The 21,936-nt window shown below is 45.2% G+C and overlaps 1 protein-coding gene across 2 annotated transcripts in view; it reads right to left on the reverse strand.

Annotated features, from left to right (window-relative positions):
* Positions 1-17,006, reverse strand: part of eml2 (EMAP like 2) — a 172,890-nt gene extending 155,884 nt beyond the window's left edge. Inside the window, exon 1 of one of the 2 annotated variants that reach the window (XM_063059895.1) lies at positions 16,868-17,006. In XM_063059895.1, coding sequence (XP_062915965.1) covers positions 16,868-16,934 — 67 coding nt within the window. In that variant the 5' untranslated portion in view covers positions 16,935-17,006. The remainder of the gene's footprint in view (positions 1-16,867) is intronic. The other variant, XM_063059894.1, reaches the window with a different exon arrangement.
* Positions 17,007-21,936: the final 4,930 nt, after the last annotated feature.

Genomic DNA, 21,936 nt, shown 5'->3' on the forward strand with positions numbered 1-21,936 from the left:
GAGGAGGCTACGTAGCATCCACACCAGGACCACCAGACTCAAAAACAGTTACTTTCCCCAAGCAGTAAGACCAATCAACACCCTAGCCCACTAACCCACCTCCACCACATCCCTGACCACCACTACTTTATTATTTCCTGTCCCAGTCACCTTATGTACTGATCCTCCTGTGCCTAGTGTCACATTATGGACAAACACATTTTGATTCCGCAAGAATTGATTGTGGAATTCAGGGAGGGTAAAACGAGGGACACACACAAGTCCTCATAGAGGGTTCAGGAAGTGGAGAGAGAGAGCCATTTCAAGTTCCTGGTTGTCAGCATATCTAAGGATCTAACTTGGACCCAACATAGTTACAAAGAAGTCATGACAGCAGCTGTATATTATTAAGAGTTTGAGGGGATTTGATATGCCATGAAAGATACTCGCAAATTTCTACAGATGTGTCATGGAGAGCATTCTGACTGGCTGTATCACTGTCTGGTATGGGGGGGGGGGGTACTGCACAGGATCGAAATAAGCTGCAGAGAGTTGTAAACTCAGTCAGCTCCATCATGGGCACCAGCCTCCCCAGTATCCAGGACATCTTCAAGGAGCGATGCCTCAAAAAGGCAGAATCCATCAGTAAGGACCCCCATCACCCAGGTCATGCCTTGACATATTTTCATGACATCTAAAGGCATCCGTTAGTCTTACGAGACCATGGATCTGCGCCTGGAAAGTCTTCACTCTCCAGGGTGCAGGCCTGGGCAAGGTTGTATGGACGACCTGCAGTTGCCCATGCTGCAAGTCTCCCCTCTCCACGACACCAATATTGTCCAAGGGAAGGGCATTAGGACCCATACAGCTTGGCACCGGTGTCGTCACAGAGCAATGTGTGATTAAGTGCCTTGCTCAAGGACACAACACGTTCCCTCGGCTGGGGCTCGAACTCACGACCTTCAGGTAGCTAGTCCAATGCCTTAACCACTTGGCCACGTGCCCACATGCCAGTGATATTAAACCTGATTCTGATTTATTGTGTTTTTTTATGATGCATCAGCTCAAAAATAAGAATTATTCTGTTTTCCTTCATACTTGTGTACTGGAAATGACATTAAACAATTTTGAACTCGTTATTTTCGTACATCAACTCCTTGGTGTATCAAGATCTCCTGATCACTCTGTAGTATGATGTTATGTGGTCTAAGGTCATTTAAATAGTAAAGACAAGGGATCCTGCAGGTGCTGGAAGTCCAGAACAACACACACAAAATGCTGGAAGAACTGAGCAGGTCGGGCAGCATCTATGGAAATGAACGAACAGTTGACGTTTTGGGCTGAGACTCTGTATCAGGACTGGGAAGGAAGGGGGAAGATGCCAGAATGAAACGCTGGGTGGAGGGCCAGGGGGCTAGATAGGAGACAGGTGAAGCCATGTGGGTGGAAAAGGTCAAGGGCTGGAATGGAAGGAACCTGGACCACAGGAGAAAAGGAAGGAGAAGGGGACCTGGGGGGTGGGGGGTGGGGATGGAAGTGATAGGCAGCTGAGAAGAGGTAGAAGGCAGAAGAAGAGGTGAGGGTGGAGGGAATTTGTTTTTTCACTGGAAGGAGAAATTGATACTCATGCCATCAGGTTGGAGGCTACCCAGACGGAATTTAAGGTGTTGCTCCTCCACCCTGAGGGTGGCCTCATCTTGGCACAAGAGGAGACCGTGGACCGACACGTCAGAACAGGAATGGGAATTAAAATGTTTGTCCACCAGGAAGTTCCACCTTTGGCGGATGGAGCAGAAGTGCTCAATGAAACGGTTCCCCCAATGTATGATGAGTCTCAGCAATGTAGAGAGGCTGCATTGGGAACACCAGACGTAATAGACGACCCCAGCAGGAATCTGAGAGGGGTGGAGAGTGGACCGTGGGAGAAAGGGAAGGAGGAGGCGACCCAGAGGGAGGTGATAGGTAGGTGGGAAGAGGTAAGAGGTCAGAGCAGGGAATGGAAGAGGAGGAGAGGGTAAGGGAACGAGAAAAGTTTCTGGAAGGAGAAATCGATATTCATGCCATTGAATGGTTTGAATTTTCACTTGCCCTTCTCGTGGGTATCCTTTGCACTCGATCTGACAACCTTCTGCCCATTCACAACCGGTATGTCATCACAACCATTTCTTGTTCATCTTTGTTGAGAATAATTTTTTTCAAAAATCCTATTGCACTGCATTTAAGAACATAAGAACATGATTGGGGAGCATGCTTTATGAAAACAGGTTGAGTGAACTTGGCCTTTTCTCCTTGGAGCGACGGAGGATGAGAGGTGACCTGATAGAAGTGTACAAGATGATGAGAGGCACTGATTATGTGGATAGTCGGATGTTCCCAGGGCTGAAATGGCTGACATATCATAACTCTGTATGCACCACAACCAGTGTGTGTCATCAGCAAACGTGGCCTTTTCACACCAGTCATTAACATTGATTGCTAATGGCAGCAATGATCCTGTGGCTTTCCAATGTTACTGATTGTCAAATATGACAGTGCTCCACTCATCCTGACTGGTCTATGTTCATTAACATCACCCTACCCATGCCCTTGGTACTCCACCCCCCACCCACCCAACCCCCAGCTCTGTGTGCTTGCTCTCATGTGGAACCTTCTGGAAATCCTAATACACTACGTCAATACGATTCCCTTTACCCACCCTATTTGCTACATTTATAAAGAGCTCCTATTAATTTGACAAACATGATTTCTCCTTCATAAGGCCACATTGACTCTGCTCAAACTTTTCTGAAATTATCTAAATGTCCTGCTATTAACCCATTAGTAAATAAAAAAGCATTTCTAGAAACTGGTCTACTTTCGGCCTTACTAGACCAGGATAACTCTATAACCATCAGACTCCTGAACCGGTGTGGATAACTTCACTCACCCCAACACTGAACTGATTCCACAACCTACAGACTCACTTTCAAGGACTCTGTAACTCCTACTGCTGTCTGTAAGGAGTTTGTATATTCTCCCCATGGAATGCATGGGTTTCCTCCAAGTGCTCTGGTTTCCTCCCACAGTCAAAGACATACAGGTTGGAAGGCTAATTGGTCATTGTAAATCATCCAGTGATTAGGCTGCGGTTAAATTGGGAATTGCTGCATGGTGTGGCTCGAAGGGCCAGAAGGGCCTATTCCATGTCATATCTCAGTAAATAAATAAACATAGTATTATTTATTTATTTTTTTTAAAAAAAATTATTATTTGCATGAGTTGTCCTCATTTGCACATGGGCACGTGGCCAAGTGGTTAAGGCATTGGACTAGCGACCTGAAGGTTGCTAGTTCGAGCCCCAGCCGAGGGAATGTGTTGTGTCCTTGAGCAAGGCACTTAATCACACATTGCTCTGCGACAACACTGGTGCCAAGCTGTATGGGTCCTAATGCCCTTCCCTTAGACAACATTGGTGTCGTGGAGAGAGGAGACTTGCAGCATGGGCAACTGCTAGTCTTCCATACAACCTTGCCCAGGCCTGCGCCCTGGAGAGTGAAGACTTTCTCGCAAGACTAACGGATGCCTCATTTGCACACAGGATGCTTGATAGTCTTTGTTAAGAATAATTTTTTTCAAAAATCCTATTGCACTGCATTTAAGAACATAAGAATATGAGTGGGGAGCATACCTTATGAAACCAGGTTGAGTGAACTCAGCCTTTTCTCCTTGGAGCGACGGAGGATGAGAGGTGACCTGACAGAGGTGTATAAGATGATGAGAAGCATTGATCGTGTGGGTAGTCAGAGGCTTTTTCCCAGGGCTGAAATGGTTCCACAAGAGGACACAGGTTTAAGGTGCTGGGGAGTAGGTACAGAGGAGATGTCGGGGTAAGTTTTTTACACAGAGAGTGGTGAGTGCGTGGAATGGGCTGCCGGTGACAGTGGTGGAGGTGGATACAATAGGGTCTTTTAAGAGACTTCTGGATAGGTACGTGGAGCTTAGAAAAATAGAGGGCTATGGGTAAGCCTAGTAATTTCTAAGGTAGGGACATGTTCGGCACAACTTTGTGAGCCTAAGGGCCTGTATTGTGCTGTAGGTTTTCTATGTTTCTATGTTTCTGTAAGAAATAGGAGCAGGAGTTGAGCCGTCGAGCCTGCTCCACCATTCAATAAGCTCATGGCTGATCTGGCCATGGAATCATCCCCACCAACCTCCCTTTTTCCCAGAACTTTACTTTCCTGTAAATATCAGCAAAAACATTCATCTCAAGGTGAGCTACACGCACTTTCATAATGAATTTATCTTGAACTTTGAACTACTGTTATAATTGAGGTCTCCAACCCAAAGACTTTTGTTTGATTACATCCAGGACAGGCACAGGCTCTGCAGCCACTTCCCTTTTGACTCAAGGACACAAGCCATCAAGTCCAAGGGACGCAAACACAAGGAAATCTGCAGATGCTGGAAATTCAAGCAACACACACAAAATACTGGTGGAACGCAGCAGGCCAGGCAGCATCTCTAGGAAGAAGTACAGTTGGTGTTTCGGGCCAAGACCCTTCGTCAGGACTAACTGAAAGAAGAGATCCAAAGGACTTCAGGACTTTTAGCCAAGAAGTCAGTTGATTGCTGTAAATTACTGCTGCTATTTACATTACCCAGTTATCAGTAGGTTGTATTGTAATTTCCAAAATCTGTTGTAGCTACAAGAACCTTTTATAACAATAAGGATAAAGGTTAGCTTTACTTGTCACACGTACAATGAAACTTGAAAACATACAGCAAAATACATCATTTGTGTTGCAGTGGCTACCTTCAGGCAAACGAAATCCGCTCGGCAGCTAAGCATGGGGGGGGTGGGGGGGTGACACTGTATGACGTGCTCTCCACAACAACAAACTTCTAAGTCAATGAAAGTACGGTCGATCCTTTATTAAGCAACTAGCAAAAGATGAACGATCTTGTAACGATATAATTAATGAAACTAAACCTAGCAATTTAACAAAATAAGCAGTCCAAGCAAATTCAGATATACTCAACCCGAGTGTTCTTGAACACATTTTAACAATGAGCGAAGCAGACAGCAAAACAGATATTGTTCACGGCTGCCTCTAACTTTAAAAAAAACTAAAGACAAAGCAAGGATACTTAACTATACTCTTCAATCTTGCCACACCACCACCCAGGTGACAGATTACCATAATAAAAACACTGTACTAAATATAACACAGACCAAAACATAGATCCGTGGCCCCTACGTGCGCCAAGGAGAAACACAGTGCGAAGATGTAGCCCCACAAGTGTCACCATGTTTCTGCACCAACGTACCATGCCTGCATCTTAATATCCCTAAACCTTATGTCGTTTGGAATGTGGGAGTAAACTGGAGGCACCTGGAAGAATCAGGTTTAATATCACCGGCATATATTGTGAAATTCGTTAACTTTGCAGCAGTGGTATATATATGTTAAATTAAATAAGTGGTGCAAAAATAGAAATAAAAGATCGGATGGCAGAGGGGAAGAAGCTGTTCCTGAATCGTTGAGTGTGTGTCTTCAGGCTCCTGTACCTCCTCCCTGATGGTAGCGATGAGAAGAGGGCATGTCCTGGGTGATGGGGGTCCTTAATGATGGATGCCACTTTTTTTGGGGCATCACTCCTTGAGGATATCCTGGATACGATGGAGGCTGGTGCCCGTGATGGAGCTGACTGAGTTTACAACTCTCTGCAGCTCACTTCGATCCTGTGCAGTAGCCCCCCGACCCATTCCTGACCGTGATGCAGCCAGTCAGAATGCTCTCCACTGGACAGCTGTAGAAATTTGTGAGAGAATTTAGTGACATACCAAATCTCCTCAAGCTCCTAATGAAATACAGCCACCGCCCCACGTGATCACGAGGAAAGCGCCCAAACTCATCGCAGACAGCCGCAGGAATTGAACCCTGATCGCTTGTGCTGTGAAGCGTTACCCTAACCGCTACACTACTGCGCCTCCACATGGCCGCCCTTCCTCCGCGGGCATCAAGTAACGTTTTATCCTGAAATTAATTAGGTTGTGTGACTACGGTGGATGAAACTGAACAAGTCTTGGGAAAGAGCAAGGGGTTAACAAGACCTGATCTGTTGCGTGCCCGCTTGCTCGGAGTTGTGACGGATGCTTTCATGATGGTGGGGATTCAGGGGCGGGTTGCGCTGCCATGTAGAAACAAGTTAAAGATGCCGGTGTTGCGATGTAAGATGTTCACTCATACCTGATGGTTCAGTACACTGTAGCTGAGTTACAGCAACAGACTATAATGGCCCACTCCTGTGCATTGGAGACTGTTGTGTATTTAATATTTTAGTAATATTTAAGTAATCCTGTGTGTGTGTGTATATATAGTTTGATTAAGTATTCATGTTCAGTTAAATAATTCATTACGGGTTATATGTGAAAATACATGAACTGCATACATCAACTCACTACCAGGTGATACGTTCGAGCCTCAATTAAAGTAAGCTCGAAGTTAGACCCGTACTTTGGACTCCCGTGTCTTCTTCGAATTAGTTTAATGTTTTGAAGTTACACAACATAGCAGACACCGCCCTGAGAGAAATGGCTCCCAGGCTACATCTGTGGAATTCTCTGCCGCAGGAAACAGTTGAGGCCAGTTCATTGGCTATATTTAAGAGGGAGTTAGATATGGCCCTTGTGGCTAAAGGGATCAGGGGGTATGGAGGGAAGGCTGGTACAGGGTTCTGAGTTGGATGATCAGCCATAATCATACTGAATGGCGGTGCAGGCTCAAAGGGCCGAATGGCCTACTCCTGCACCTATTTTCTATGTTTCTATGTTTCTACAAAGGGTTATAGAGTAAAGGAAAGGTGTAGTCGCCAAGGGAAAACATATTGCTTTATTGCTTTACTTTATTGTTGCCAAACAATTGATACTAGAGCATACAATCATCACAGCGATATTTGATTCTGCGCTTCCCACTCCCTGGAGTACAGATCGATAGTACATATGGTAAAAATTTAAATTATAAATCATAAATACAAAATAGAAAAGAGAAAGTAAGGTAGTGCAAAAAAACCGAGAGGCAGGTCCGGATATTTGGAGGGTATGGCCCAGATCCGGGTCAGGATCCGTTCAGCAGTCTTATCACTGTTGGAAAGAAGCTGTTCTCAAATCTGGCCATACGAGTCTTCAAGCTCCTGAGCCTTCTCCCGGAGGGAAGAGGGACAAAAAGTGTGTTGGCTGGGTGGGTCGTGTCCTTGATTATCCTGGCAGCACTGCTCCGACAGCATGCGGTGTAAAGTGAGTCCAAGGACGGAAGATTGGTTTGTGTGATGTGCTGCGCCGTGTTCACGATCTTCTGCAGCTTCTTCCGGTCTTGGACAGGACAAATTCCATACCAGGTTGTGATGCACCCTAGAAGAATGCTTTCTACGGTGCATTTATAAAAATTAGTGAGGGTTTTAGGGGACAGGCCGAATTCCTTTGGCTTTCTCAGGAAGTAAAGGTGCTGGTGGGCCTTCTTGGCAGTGGATTCTGCTTGGTTGGACCAAGTCAGGTCATTTGTGATATTGACCCAGAGGAACTTAATTTATCGTATGAAACAGCTGCGCGTGAAGGCAAAATATTATTGTGTTTGTCACATTGGGAAACAACGTGCTGATGTTAATGAGTGCAATGGTTGAAGTTCCTTTTAATATCGGAGAATGTATACAGTGTACAACCTGAAATTCTTACTCTTCACAGACGTCCACAAAAGAGAAAATCCCCAAAGAATGAATGACAGAAAAATAGTAGGACTCTAAAGTGCCCCAGCCCCTCCCACGTACAGGCATCAGCAAAGCATCAACCCTCCTCTTCATCTGCTTCAGCAAAAGCATCAGCCTCCCCCCAGCACCCACCATGCAAACAATAGCAGAGCCCCCAAAGCGACCATGAGCTAGACCCCATCAAAATCCACTGTGGGGTGAAGAGAGAGATGGGGATAGGGATAGAGGGGGATAAGGGTGGAGAGGGATAAGGGATAGAGGGGGATAAGGGATAGAGGGGGATAGGGATAGAGGGGGGATAGGGATAGAGGGGGGATAGGGATAGAGGGGAATAAGGGATAGAGGGGGATAAGGGATAGAGGGGGATAAGGGATGGGGGGATAAGGGATGGGGGGATAGGAATGGGGGGATAGGGATGGGGGATAGGGATAGAGGGGGATAAGGGATAGAGGGGAATAGGGATGGGGGATAGGGATGGGGGGATAGGGATGGGGGATAGGGATAGAGGGGGATAAGGGATAGAGGGGGAATAAGGGATAGAGAGGGATAAGGGATAGAGAGGGATAAGGGATAGAGAGGGATAAGGGATAGAGGGGGATAGGGATAGGGATAGAGGGGGATAAGGGATAGAGGAGGATAGGGATGGGGGGATAGGGATAGAGGGGGATAGGGATAGAGGTAGAGGGGGATAGGGATAGAGGTAGAGGGGGATAGGGATAGAGGTAGATATCCTGCCATAGCAAGAGGGGAGGCCAGCAGCTTGCTGTTTCAACGTTACAGTCTGCAGTGTCACTTATTTTGACACCAGCGTACGTTGCTGTCTCGGTGTTCCAATCTCCCGTGACACTCCACTTCAGGCTGGTTTACACTCAGGAACCTTAAGCTGGAAAGCCAGTTTGTCCACATCGGGCAACAGACTCCCAAAAGAGACATGCTATTCCAAGTTTTATCGTGGAATGAAATTACGAGCTGGATGGAGCAAAAGTGAGGTGTTGAGCACATTTTAAAAAATACTACAACATTTGCCTGATTCCTAGAAATGCATCGGCTTCTGGTATCTTTTAGAATTTAATTTGAAGTTCTCTTGCTTGTTTTCAAAGTTCTCAATGGCCTGGGACCGGAGTACATCACAGAATCACTTTCTATTCATAATCCTGATCGAGCTCTTCGGTCTTCTTCCGCCGGTCTCTTAAATTTAAGCAATCTCCCTCAAAAGATATTTGGCAGGTCAGGTTTTCTGAACTCTGCTCCTAAACTGTAAAACTCAATACCTATAACTATAAGGGATGCAGACTCTGTTGACACTTTTAAACACCAGTCAAAACCTGTTTATTTAACTTTGCTTTTAACTAACATCTTTTTGTCTTTTACTTCCATGTTTGCACTGCATCTCATCGTAACACACCGTGAACTACAGTCTGGATGAGAAGTGCTCCATAAATGGTTTAGCGAACAGAGCGGTGGACACCCCTGCTGAAATCCGGAGGAAAACACACAGAGGATGCAGAGGGGGATCACAAAGTCGAGGAAAGAGGACCGGGTCGAGACAACAGAGACTTATGGAGAAGAGGAGTTCGGTGGGTAATATCGTTCCAGCTGACCGGAAGTGCACTGAGAGTGGTAAGCGTAAAGGAGTTGGGTGCTTACTGATCTGGTTAACAACGGATGGTGCAATCCTGGGTATACTACAATCGAGGAACGTGTTTGCAGACTGGATATTGAAATTTTTACTGTTGGACTTCGGTCACATTCCACCGTGATACAACACTTGGAGGCACGGGAGGTCGTTCCTGCCTGTGGCCATCGAACGAGCAGCTCCTCCCATGGAGGGTCAGACACCCTGAGCCAATAGACTGGTCCTGGACTTATTTTCCATCTGGCATAGTTTGCATTTTGTTGTTTGATTGTTGCGGGGTTTTGTATTGCTATATTTACGCTCTATTCTTAGTTGGTGCGGCTGTAACGAAACCAAATTTCCCTCGGGATTAATAAAGTATATCTATCTATCTATAAATAAGTTATTAATATTAAACTCTGGCCCACGGGGTGGGGGCAGCAGTTGGGGCAGGCATTGCGAACTCTGAGACCATGCTTCAAGAGTACACAGAGCTCCAGGGACAAGTGGCAGAGGGAATGGAGCACCTCACAAATTGTCCTGCCCCACATTAGCCTAACTAGCCACCCCAGAACTCAGAAAACTGAAAAGGAAACTCTCAATCCTGAAAAACTGCTTGAAAAGACGTGAAAGCTATTAGGGGATTATTTTTAGCTTTGCTAGGTGAGTATGTTGCAGACATTCTTATTAATATTGCACAATTATAACTGAAAGGACTAAAACAAGTTTTACAACATAGAAAGCATTGAACATTGAATAGTACAGCACAGTACAGGCCCTTCGGCCCACAATGTTGTGCTGACCCTCAAACCCTGCCTCCCGTATAAGCCCCCACCTTAGATTCCTCCATATACCTGTCTAGTAGTCTCTTAAACTTCACTAGTGTATCTGCCTCCACCACTGACTCAGGCAGTGCATTCCACGCACCAACCACTCTCTGAGTACAAAACCTTCCTCTAATATCCCCCTTGAACTTCCCACCCCTTACCTTAAAGCCATGTCCTCTTGTATTGAGCAGTGGTGCCCTGGGGAAGAGGCGCTGGCTATCCACTCTATCTATTCCTCTTATTATCTTGTACACCTCTATCATGTCTCCTCTCATCCTCCTTCTCTCCAAAGAGTAAAGCCCTAGCTCCCTTAATCTCTGATCATAATGCATACTTTCTAAATCAGGCAGCATCCTGGTAAATCTCCTCTGTACCCTTTCCAATGCTTCCACATCCTTCCTATAGTGAGGTAACCAGAACTGGACACAGTACTCCATGTGTGGCCTAACCAGAGTTTTATAGAGCTGCATCATTACATCGCGACTCTTAAACTCTATCCCTCGACTTATGAAAGCTAACACCCCATAAGTTTTCTTAACTACCCTATCCACCTGTGAGGCAACTTTCAGGGATCTATGGACATGTACCCCGAGATCCCTCTGCTCCTCCACACTACCAAGTATCCTGCCATTTACTTTGTACTCTGCCTTGGAGTTTGTCCTTCCAAAGTGTACCACCTCACACTTCTCCGGGTTGAACTCCATCTGCCACTTCTCAGCCCACTTCTGCATCCTATCAATGTCTCTCTGCAATCTTTGACAATTCTCCACACTATCTACAACACCACCAACCTTTGTGTCGTCTGCAAACTTGCCAACCCACCCTTCTACCCCCACATCCAGGTCGTTAATAAAAATCACGAAAAGTAGAGGTCCCAGAACAGATCCTTGTGGGACACCACTAGTCACAATCCTCCAATCTGAATGTACTCCCTCCACCACGACCCTCTGCCTTCTGCAGGCAAGCCAATTCTGAATCCACCTGGCCAAACTTCCCCAGATCCCATGCCTTCTGACTTTCTGAATAAGCCCACCGTGTGGAACCTACAGCACAATACAGGCCTTTCGGCCCACAATGCTGTGCCGAACACATACAGTACTTATTTTAGAAATTACCTAGCCCTCTATTTTTCTAAGCTCCATGTATCTATCCAGGAGTTTCTTAAAAGACCCTATCGTATCTGCCACCACCACCATCGCTGACAGCCCATTCCACACACTCACCACTCTGCGTAAAAAAATTACCCCGACATCTCCTGTACCTACTTCCAAGCACCTTAGAAATGTGCTTTCTCGTGCTCGCCATAAAGTTTTAAGTTAAGCTACATTTATACTTATCTGTGCACATTTTGAAATTATTGGATACCTGTGCTTTGGTACATTGCATGCAAATAGTTAATTGAGAGAATAATTCCATGCAGATGCCCTTGGGTTTTTAAGAAGTGGTGGTGTTTTGGATATACAGCAAGTCCTGAAGAAGGATCTCAGCCTGAAACGTTGACTGTTTACTTGTTTCCGTAGATGCCGAGTTCCTCCAGCATTTTGTGTGCGTTGCTCTGTATCCCCAACATCTGCAGATTTCCCTCATATTTTGGATGCTTATGTACTTTTTAAGAACCATGTACCATGTGCAATGATGTCCAATATATAATGGTATCAGCCACCACTGTAGGTTGAATGTAATTCGCCTCCAACAGAAGAATATTTAGTTTGAAGCTCTAGTCTTATTGTTTCCCTTAAAAGTAAATGTAGTGTTGCAAGAAACAGATCCTTTCGCACCCAGACTTTGGACACTTAATATTCATCTCCACAGGGTGACAGCTACATCCCTATTCCAGACTTACTGAATAACTAGTTAGGAATTTATGGTTTCAAACAGGTCTCCCAATTTCCCCTCCTTCTGCACCTCACAGGGTGAAAGAGAAACCTGCTGGTGTGTTCCTAAGAGTGTGCAGAGAAATTGCGAGGGTGATGTGGCTCTGCTGGTAAAGAACGGCAGCAAATCAGTAAAAAGATGTGACATAGGATCGGAAGATGTTGAATCCTTGTGGGTTGACGTAAGAAACTGCGAAGGTAAAAGGAGCCTGATGGTAGTTAAATACAGGCCTCCCAACAGTATCTGGGATGTGGAGCACAGATTATAACAGGAAATAGAAAAGGCAAGTCCAAAGGGCAATGTTATGATCGTCATGGGAGATTTCAACATGCAGGCCGATTGGGAAAATCACGTTGGAAATTGATCTCAAGAGAGTGAGTTTGTTGAATGCCTACGAGATGGCTTTTTGGAGCAGTTCTTCGTTGAGCCTATTAGGGGATCAGCTATATTAGACTGGGTGTTATGTAATGAACCAGAGGTGATTAGGGAGCTTAAGATAAAAGAACCCTTATGAAGAAGTGACCAAGTGGTTAAGGCTTTGGACTAGCGACCTGAAGGTCGTGAGTTCGAGCCCCAGCCAAGGCAATGTGTTGTGTCCTTGAGCAAGGCACTTAATCACACATTGCTCTGTGACGACACCGGTGCCAAGCTGTATGGGTCCTAATGCCCTTCCCTTGAACAACATTGGTGTTGTGGAGAGGGGAGACTTGCAGCATGGGCAACTGCCGGTCTTCCATACAACCTTGCCCAGGCCTGCGCCCTGGAGAGAGAAGACTTTCCAGGCGCAGATCCATGGTCTCGCAAGACTAACGGATGCCTTTAAAGGAGGCAGTGATCACAATATGACTGCGTTCAACTTGAAATATGTTAGTGAGAAATCGCAATATTTCAGTGGAGTAAAGAAAATTACAGTGGTATGAGAGAGGAGTTGGCCAAAGTAAACTGGAAGGAGATGCTGGCAGGGACGACAGCAGAGCAGCAATGGCGTGAGTTTCTGGGAAAATGAGGAAGGTGCAGGATAGATACATTCCAAAAATGAAGAAATACTTGATTGGACATGGCTGTGGGGAGAAGGCTGGGGAGTGGGATTCAGGAGGGGACAAATGGATCAGCCATGATTGAATGGCGGAGCAGACTCGATGGGTCAAATGGCCTAATTCTGCTCCTATGTCTTATGGTGTTAAATGTGCTGAAACTTATCACTCCCATGTATATTGGCTGGGAATTCACAAATTGTAAAGTATGTGAAAGTTTTCAAAAACATGGCACAGTATTCAGCATAAACCCTGTGGACCAAAGGGCCCGTGGTGTGCAGTACTGCTTCCCTCTGTTGATTTTACAGGCACACCAAAACCCTGTTCCTGAAAAATACAGGGGAACACCATACGAGGAGACATCGTCAGTATGCTGCTAACTGTGGCGTCCTACAAATCCTTAGCCTTTACATACTTATCAATGAAAACACTCGCAAATCTCTACAGACGTACAGTGGAGAGCATTCTAACTGGCTGCATCGGCGTCTGGTAAGGGGACGTTGGGGGGGGGGTCTACCACGCAGGATCGAAATGAGCTGCAGACAGTCATCTCCATCACGGGCAGTACCCTCCAAGACATCCCCAAGGAGCGATGCCTCAAGAAGATCGGGTCCAACGTTAAGGACCCCATCACCCAGGACATGCCCTCGTCTCATCGTTACCATCAGGGAGGAGGTACAGGAGCCTGAAGGCACACACTCAGTGATTCAGGAACAGCTTCTTCCCCTCTGCCGTCAGATTTCTGAATGGACATTGAACCCGTGAACACTACCTCACTACTTTTTTTTATTTCCAATTTTTTTGCAGTACTTATTTCATATAACTATATACACTTACTGTATAACTATAACTATATACACTTACTGTCATTCACAGTTCTTTTCCTTTTGTATTATTACTATATGTATTGCATTGTGCTGCTGCCGCAAACTTACCAAATTTCACAACATATGTTGGTGATATTAAACATGATTCTGACTGGTCGCCCTTACTGAGACTCAGTTGTGATGTAGGGAGAAAGTCTGGTGGCTGATTGGTTGTGTGGTGAACTTTGTGCGTGGCGGTCTGCAATTTTTTAGATTGGATTGAATTAGAATTAGAATTAGAATTTTGCCTGCAATGCCTCATAAATAGGATCATGGTCTGCAGAATCCAATGTAGGGGCTGCAGCAAATATTACATCAGCCATCAACTGGGAGAAATCTCTCCACAAGGATCCATGAACATTAACCGGCTGTAAAGCAGCATGACCAGCTCCCCCTCGTCTCTACCCATGAAGACTGAGAGGGGCACAAATTTGACCGGGCATCAGTGAAAGTCATGGCACAAGCAAACACGTGGCATGCAAGAGAATTCCTAGAGGCACTGTTCTCCACAGACAACTCTGTAAATAGGCATGCAGAGCCCAATCCTATAAATGAGCTGATGCAGGCAAAATTCCTGACCACAACGCACAAAGTTTGTCAAACAGCCAATCAGTCACGAGACCTCCTCCCCATATCACAACTAAGTTTCTGAAATGATGACCAATCAGCTGATTGATAAGTTTATAAAGGCTGAGCATTCTGACGACTCGCCACAATCAACAGCACACTGACAAAATCTCCTCGTATGGTGACAAAACATTTGTAAGTAAATTGCCAAGATCGGAGAGCAACTCAACCCAAACAGCTAAACATTTTCCAAATTATTTCCAACCAGCAAACGCCTTATCCTGATATCCAACATGTGCAAATTCAGTACTGCTCAGGAAAGTCAGACATAACACAAATGTCGATAATTCTCTCTGACACCTCGCTGACAATCAACGCTGGCGCACCTCAGCACCTAAGCCCACCGCTCTGCTCTCTCTAAGCCCAGGACTGTGTGGCCAGGCACAGCTCAAACAGCATCTATGAATTTGCTAACAAGGGAAAGTCTGCAGATGCCGGAAATCCGAGCAACACACACAAAACGCTGGAGGAACTCTGCCGTGGCCAGGCAGCATCTGTGAAAAAAAGTACAGTCGACATTTTCGGGCCGAGACCCTTCGGCAGGACACGTAAATTTGCTGATGACACAACTGTGGCTGGCAGAATTTCAGATGGTGGTGAGAGGGTGTACAGGCGCGAGCCAGGTCAGCTGGTTGAGCTGTGTTGCAGCAGCAATCTTCCACTCAATGTCAGTAAGACCAAAGAACTGATTGTGGGTTTCAGAAAGGGTGAGACAGGGGAACACACACCAGTCCTCACAAAAGTGCTGAGGATAAGCAAAATCAAGTTCCTGGATGCAACAAATCTGAGGATCTATCCTGGGCCAACATATCGGTGCAGCAACAAATAAGGCCTGAGAGCAGCTATATTTCACGAGGAGTTAGAAGAAATTTGGTATGTCACCAAAAACACTGGCAAATTTCTACAGATGTACCGTAGAGAGCGTTCTAACTGGCTGCATCATCGTCTGGTACAAGGGCAGGGTGGGCGGGGGAGGTGGCTACTGCACAGGACCAAAGCTGCAGAGAGTTTAAACTTAGTCAGCTCCATGGGCACTAGTCTCCATAATATCCAGGACATCTCCAAGGAGCGATGTCTCAAAAAGGCAGCGTATATCACAAGGGAGCCCCATCACCCAGGACAGGCCTTGTTCTCATTGCTGCCGTCAGGAAGGAGGTACAGGGGCCTGAAAGCACAGACTCAACGATTCAGGAACAGCTTCTTCCCCTCTGCCGTCCGATCTCAGAATGGACATTGAACCCATGGACACCACCTCACTACGTTTTTTTTAAAGTTAACTATTTAATGGACATATATACTTGGTGTAATTTGCAGTTTTTTCCTCTGTTATTTTGTATTGCATTGTACTACTGCTGCAAAAACAGCAAATTTCACGACATGCGCCAGTGATATTAAACCTGATTCTGATTTGAATTGTTTCATCATTTCAAATACACTGCAAGCCAGCAGGATATAGGAAACACACTGAGGGTGATTTAAAGTTGGTGCTGGTCCGTCCATCAGGCTGTAATCCATACATGACCACAGGAGAGTTGTAACATTTAAAAGCCAGCCATATCAGTGCATTTTCAATACAATCCACTAAAGGGGACACCTAAACATTTTGAAATAATTTGCAAACGAGAAGCCAAGTGTAACTTTGTCAATTAGAAATCTACTTCAAAAAGATGCAAAGGTTTAAGTATAATCATGATTTTAAGAACATTATATGACTTCCATGATCTCTCTCATGAACATCTATAGTTATACAAACACACACACACTTTCTGCAAAGTAACAGATTTCTGTTTAATAAATATATAAAGTTCATATTCACAACTGCACTTCTTTAAGAATCCATATGATGCAACAGCTTGTTCTCAATCAAATTGGTAGTATTATGATACTCACATCACAACACAACTGAAATGGAACTGTTCCTGATTCCTGTTTCACTCGAGGGTGTCACAATAATTACCAGCATGTCTATACTGTTCATATTCTCTATAAACTACGAACATTAAAGCAGCAGTTAAAACAGGGTTACTATGTGCCACTACATATCCTTCATCTAGCCCAGTCTCCTGATGCAAGCAGAAAGGAACTATGCAAGAGGGTGAAAAACAGGTGAAACAGGAAAGCTTTCTTCTGAATGAAACATTTAATGATCTATTCGGTTATCTATACAGAAGCAATCAGATTGAGATATTAATTTAACAGTAATGCATTTCGAACCGTCCTGCTGCAGCAGAGAGCTCTATATTTAGCTTCTGGCGTGTAGGCCTTCCCGAAAGCCGAAAGCCTCAGAGTCCAAGAACTTACCAGTGCAAAACTGCAGCAGAGAGCTGGTGTCATACAGCCCAGCATAGCCAGGGATTCGATCTGCCATTCCCCCCTTTTCTTCCAATCTTTTCAAAAAGAAAAATACCCAAACAAAAGCTTTTCTTCGCCCTTATTTCACTTTCTCAGGCTCCTTCTGCAGCCTCCCATTACCATAGCAACCAGTTCACTCCAGCTCCTTCACATGCCTTTGAATGGGGGGAAAAAAATCCTTGATGTCTCTCACACTGAAAAATTCATGCAGATGCATTTCCTATAGGTCTCTTCTTTAGGCATCAACCCTACCTTTTTGTCCCTAAAAAAACAATTAAGGATTAATCATTGAATCTTATTCCGTTTAAATAGGCTTGTAACAGCACACCTAGGGATGTGATACTCTGTCCCAAACTCCAGTCCTCATTGCTCCAGCCATCCCAGAGAGTTTATTGGCCCACTACCTCCATCTGAGGCTTATTTATTAATGAGATCGCAACTTACTTCACCTTGCGTCAGCCAATGAATTCTCACTCTCCTCGTACGCAGCAAAATAGCTGATAAACTAGGCGTGAAATCGAATTAAACCAGGGCAGCTTGATAAATGGTATTTCATGACAATGTACAGCCCAACAAATGTTTGGGCTGAAACCTTTTTTTCCTCTAGGGTTTCAAGGGTTAACCACTGCAAGCCCAGGCCTACAGAGGTAATCTCATCATCGTTAGGAATCAGTAAGAAATGATGGCGATTAGCGTTAATTTCTGCTCATACTTTGCTGTTTCTCCCCTGTTTGTTGACAACGCTGATAGAAATGAATTTGAATTGTTACTGGTTCTGGCAGTGCAAGGCTGCTGAACTGACAGAAACCATTGAACTGAGGAACCGGGGCAGGAGGACTGAATGATGACTGCCGGCTTTTTTTTCTCTCTCTCCCCCGCTATCGGTTTTGTTACAGCCCCATCGCACTGTTGATGTGTGGAACTCATCCCCCCCTCCCCCCGCATGGCAGCCCACCACTACAGTACCGTCAGCGCTCCAAAGTATGCAGAGGAGAGAATTCATCACGGGATAACTTCCCTGCCCATTGCTTGAACAGGAAGGGGCGAAAGAAAAGTAATTGAAGCATCGACTGCATAGTAATCATGATTTAGACAGGGCTCTTGCTCTCCAGTTAAGTCAGGGGCTCCCCACCGTTTTTGATGCCATGGACCAATACCATTAAGCAAGGGGTCCGTGGACCCCATGTTGGGAACCCCTGGTTTAGAGAGTCATAGAACAATATAGCAGGGATAGAGGCCTTTCGGCCCATCAGTCCATGCTGACCGCAGTGCGCACAGCTAGTCCTGATTTAGATCCCTCTAAGCCCCACCCGTCCACGTACCTGCCAAGTGCTTCTTCAATGAAATCTGCCTCAACCACTTTGTCTGGCTTACCTGCAGCCCATGATGCCCCCAGTGCTTAGGGCAGCAACAAAATTCCTCCATCTCTGTCTGACCTTGGCCACTCAGATGTAGAAGGATTCGCCGTTGCTGTTTCTGTAACAGTTTTGTTTGACCAGTCAGGGTTGTTAGCCCTGAGCTTTACCCCCACACCTGGAGGACCGGTGGACCACTACCCTTTTGTTTTGTCCTCTATCTTTTGACCTGTTTGACATGGGTGACCCTACCAAGAGCCCAGGCATTGGTTGAGTGAACTTGGCCTTTTCTCCTTGGAGCGATAGAGGATGAGAGGTGACCTGATAGAGGTGTATAAGATGAGAGGCATTGATCATGTGGATAGCCAGAGGCTTTTTCCCAGGGTTGAAAGGGCTAACATGAGGGGGCACAGTTTTAAGGTGCTTGGAAGCAGGTTTAAGGGGGATGTCAGAGGTAAGTTTTTCACACAGAGAGTGGTGGGTGCACGGAAGGCACTGCCGGCAACGGTGGTGGCGGTGGAAGCGGATACAACAGGGTCTTTTAAGAGACTCTTAGATAGGTACATGGAGCTTAGAAAAATAGAGGGCTACCCGGTGGGGAAATTCTAGGCAGTTTCTAGAGTAGGTTACATGGTCAGCACAACATTGTGGGCTGAAGGGCCGGTAATGTGCTGTAGATTTCTATGTTCTATGTTCTATAAACCCCTGACTCCAGCCAACACAGCTCTTTGGGTCATTGAGGCACAAGCCTCCAAACCCTACGGCAAGGTCGTGGTCCTCTGGGAGGAATTTGTCTAACAGCTCAGTCCATACACTCACAGACCTCCGAGGGGAAAAGTTATGCCTCTCTTGTCCCTTTTAAATTACTTCTCTCTCACTCTACAATCTGACTCAATTATTTGTTTTGGAATATAGTCATAGAGTCATAGAAAACTACAGCCCATGGAATTCCTTCCCTTCCTAAAACCACTCTGATAACTTGCCAGCATTCCCCTCTTCTCAAGCTCATACGATAACCTTTCTGTTATCATCCTCTCCATTATCTTACATATATTTGATGTTAATGCTGTTGGACTGTAGCTAGTGGGTTTTGACGGATTCTTGCCAGGTTTCCTTATTGGAATTACTTCTGCTTCTTTCCATGCACTTGGTAATCTCCCCTCCTCCCACACTCTCTTATAAAAATGCAGCAACTTCAAGAGTGCTCCTTCTCTTAGATTTTTTAGCATCACATAGCATATCAGACCTTTCCCTGGGGAGGTTGTTCTCGATCTCTTTATTGCTCTCACCATTTCTGCTAACGTAAATGGATCATCAATTATATCATCTGTTTCTCCCCTCCTGTTTAACACACCTGGGTGTTGACTCATTGTTCTTTCCCTTCTTCTCCCTTCTTCAGACAAATTTTCTGAACTGTGTATCTGTACAAACAACTTGGCCATGATCTCAGCCTTATCCCTACTGGAGACTGCTGTTTCCTCCTCAGATGTCATTACTGGATATTCCCATTAGTATCAGTAAAGCAGAGGTTAAGTGTGTAATCTGGGGAAAAAGTCAATCAAATGTGGCAAGAAAGACGGGACAGGGAGGGGAAAGGGAGGCATTTATATCAAATACAAGAGAGTGTTGCAGGTACTAGGGTAGGTAGTGGATACAGAAGAGAAGAAACTGTGTGGACTAGGTTAAGGCTGGGGCACTGCGCGTTAAACAAAACATTGAAAATGATAGGGAAACACCAGACGGGATTGTGTGAGGAATGTCAGGAAGAGGAGTCAGTAGAACATGTAGTTCTGAGTTGCAGGAAGTATGGGATACAGAGAGAGATGATGATAATCAATCTAAGGGAACTGGGGGTGCAGGAATTCACATTAAAAGGGTTGCTGGGCATGGGTGAGAGAGCACAGGTCAGGGTATTTTTAGCTTTCTTAAGGGGTACAGGGTTTTTTTTATAGGATATGATGGATAAGCAGGAATAGGGTACTAGGATGGCCAAAGACGGGAGGATAAGATGTAGGATAGGGTATGTGTGTGTGAGAGATTGGGTGAAGGGATTTAGAATGTACGTCTATTGCACACTCTGGAGCAGAAGGTGGCGGTAATGCACCATAAAGCTGGGTGCCAACCGCCGTAAAACAAGAGGAAGAAGAAGGCGAAGAAGAAGGACAGGCCCTTCAGCCCAGCTTGTCCATGCTGAACAATTTAAACTGCTTATTCCCATCAACCTGCACCGGGACCATAGCCATCCACGTACCTATCCAAACTTCTCTTAAACATTGAAATCGAGCTCGCATGCACCACTTGTGCTGGCTGCTCGTTCCACACTCTCACCACTGTATTGAGTAAAAATGTTGAGCGCACTCTCTCACACTCCCAAATCAACATCTTAAACATCAACAAATGCCTTATATTAATGCACACTTGTGTTACTGCCTTTTACTGTTTAGTGTTTGTGGATGGGAAGTGACTCCTCTTGTAAGCTTAGTCAGCTCCATCACGGGCACCAGCCCCCGTAGTGTCCAGGACATCTTCAAGGAGCAATGGCTTAAAAAGACAATGTCCATAATTAAGGACCCCACCACCCAGGTCATGCCCTGTTCTCATTTCAGGGAGGAAATACAGCCTGAAGACACACACTCATTGATTCAGAAACAGCTCCTTCCCCTCTGCCATCAGATTTCTGAATGGACATTGAATCCATGAACACTACCTCACTACTTTTTTATTTCCTATTTTTGCACTACTTAATTAATTTAAATAGTTTAATTATATATATATATTTAATGCCCTAGTTAAGATTTCTATTGCTATGCTGTTGATATTTCATTTTGGCAGTTTTCTGCAAAAGTAGCATGATCTGCTGGCAGAATGTTTTGGTTTCAGCTAAGATAAGAAGCAGTTCAACTTTGGAATGTTGCGTCAGCCAATCAGGATGGTGGGATCTGGAGAAACTTCTAGAGCGAGTGGGGCGGAGAGATATTTGTGATGACAGTAGTCTGGTTTGGGGTCATCTTGGCACGGAGCTGCGGAGCGGGACATGAGAAGATGCCGCAGAATGCCATGGGAAGGAGAGTCCTCATTGCAAGAGTGCCTTGTGCAGGTGAATGGTTGCAAGGAGGAGGGCCAGAACTCCTGAGACGGAGAGCCAGTTTGCTCGAGATGGACCTGGAGGGAAGTTTGGACTGTGGCTGGTGCATTCATGTAGACTGTGGGTTCTGTGCCACGAGTAACGGTTATTACCAGCTTCTGGAAGATACAAGCTCCAACAGTCATGTGCAGATTTAGACTGGTCTAACTGCAATGGGCCTTTTTATTTTTTTTCTTTTCTTTCTCTTAATAACGGTTTGATAAAACTGAAATTAGTAAATACATTACTTTATAATTTTATGCAGTGTGTGATCTGTTATTTCTTGCCGACTAACAATTGTGTTTGGGCAGTATTTACAGAGCATTTGCTCAAATCGAGGTTTTTCTTTAATCAGAACATCACGACGTCCCTGTTAAGTTGAACCCCAAATCATACTGACCCTAGATGTTTATTGTTTATGAAGGGTGGCTTTCCCACCACTGTGTCACATGGCTGTTAGCAGAGTTAGCTTTCGATACAAGCCCAGTGAGGGGGGTGGTGGGGGGTTATATATATATTTACTGTAATTAACAGTTTCT

Source organism: Mobula hypostoma, chromosome 10, assembly GCF_963921235.1.
Source record: "Mobula hypostoma chromosome 10, sMobHyp1.1, whole genome shotgun sequence".
In the NCBI taxonomy this organism is placed as follows: domain Eukaryota; kingdom Metazoa; phylum Chordata; class Chondrichthyes; order Myliobatiformes; family Myliobatidae; genus Mobula; species Mobula hypostoma.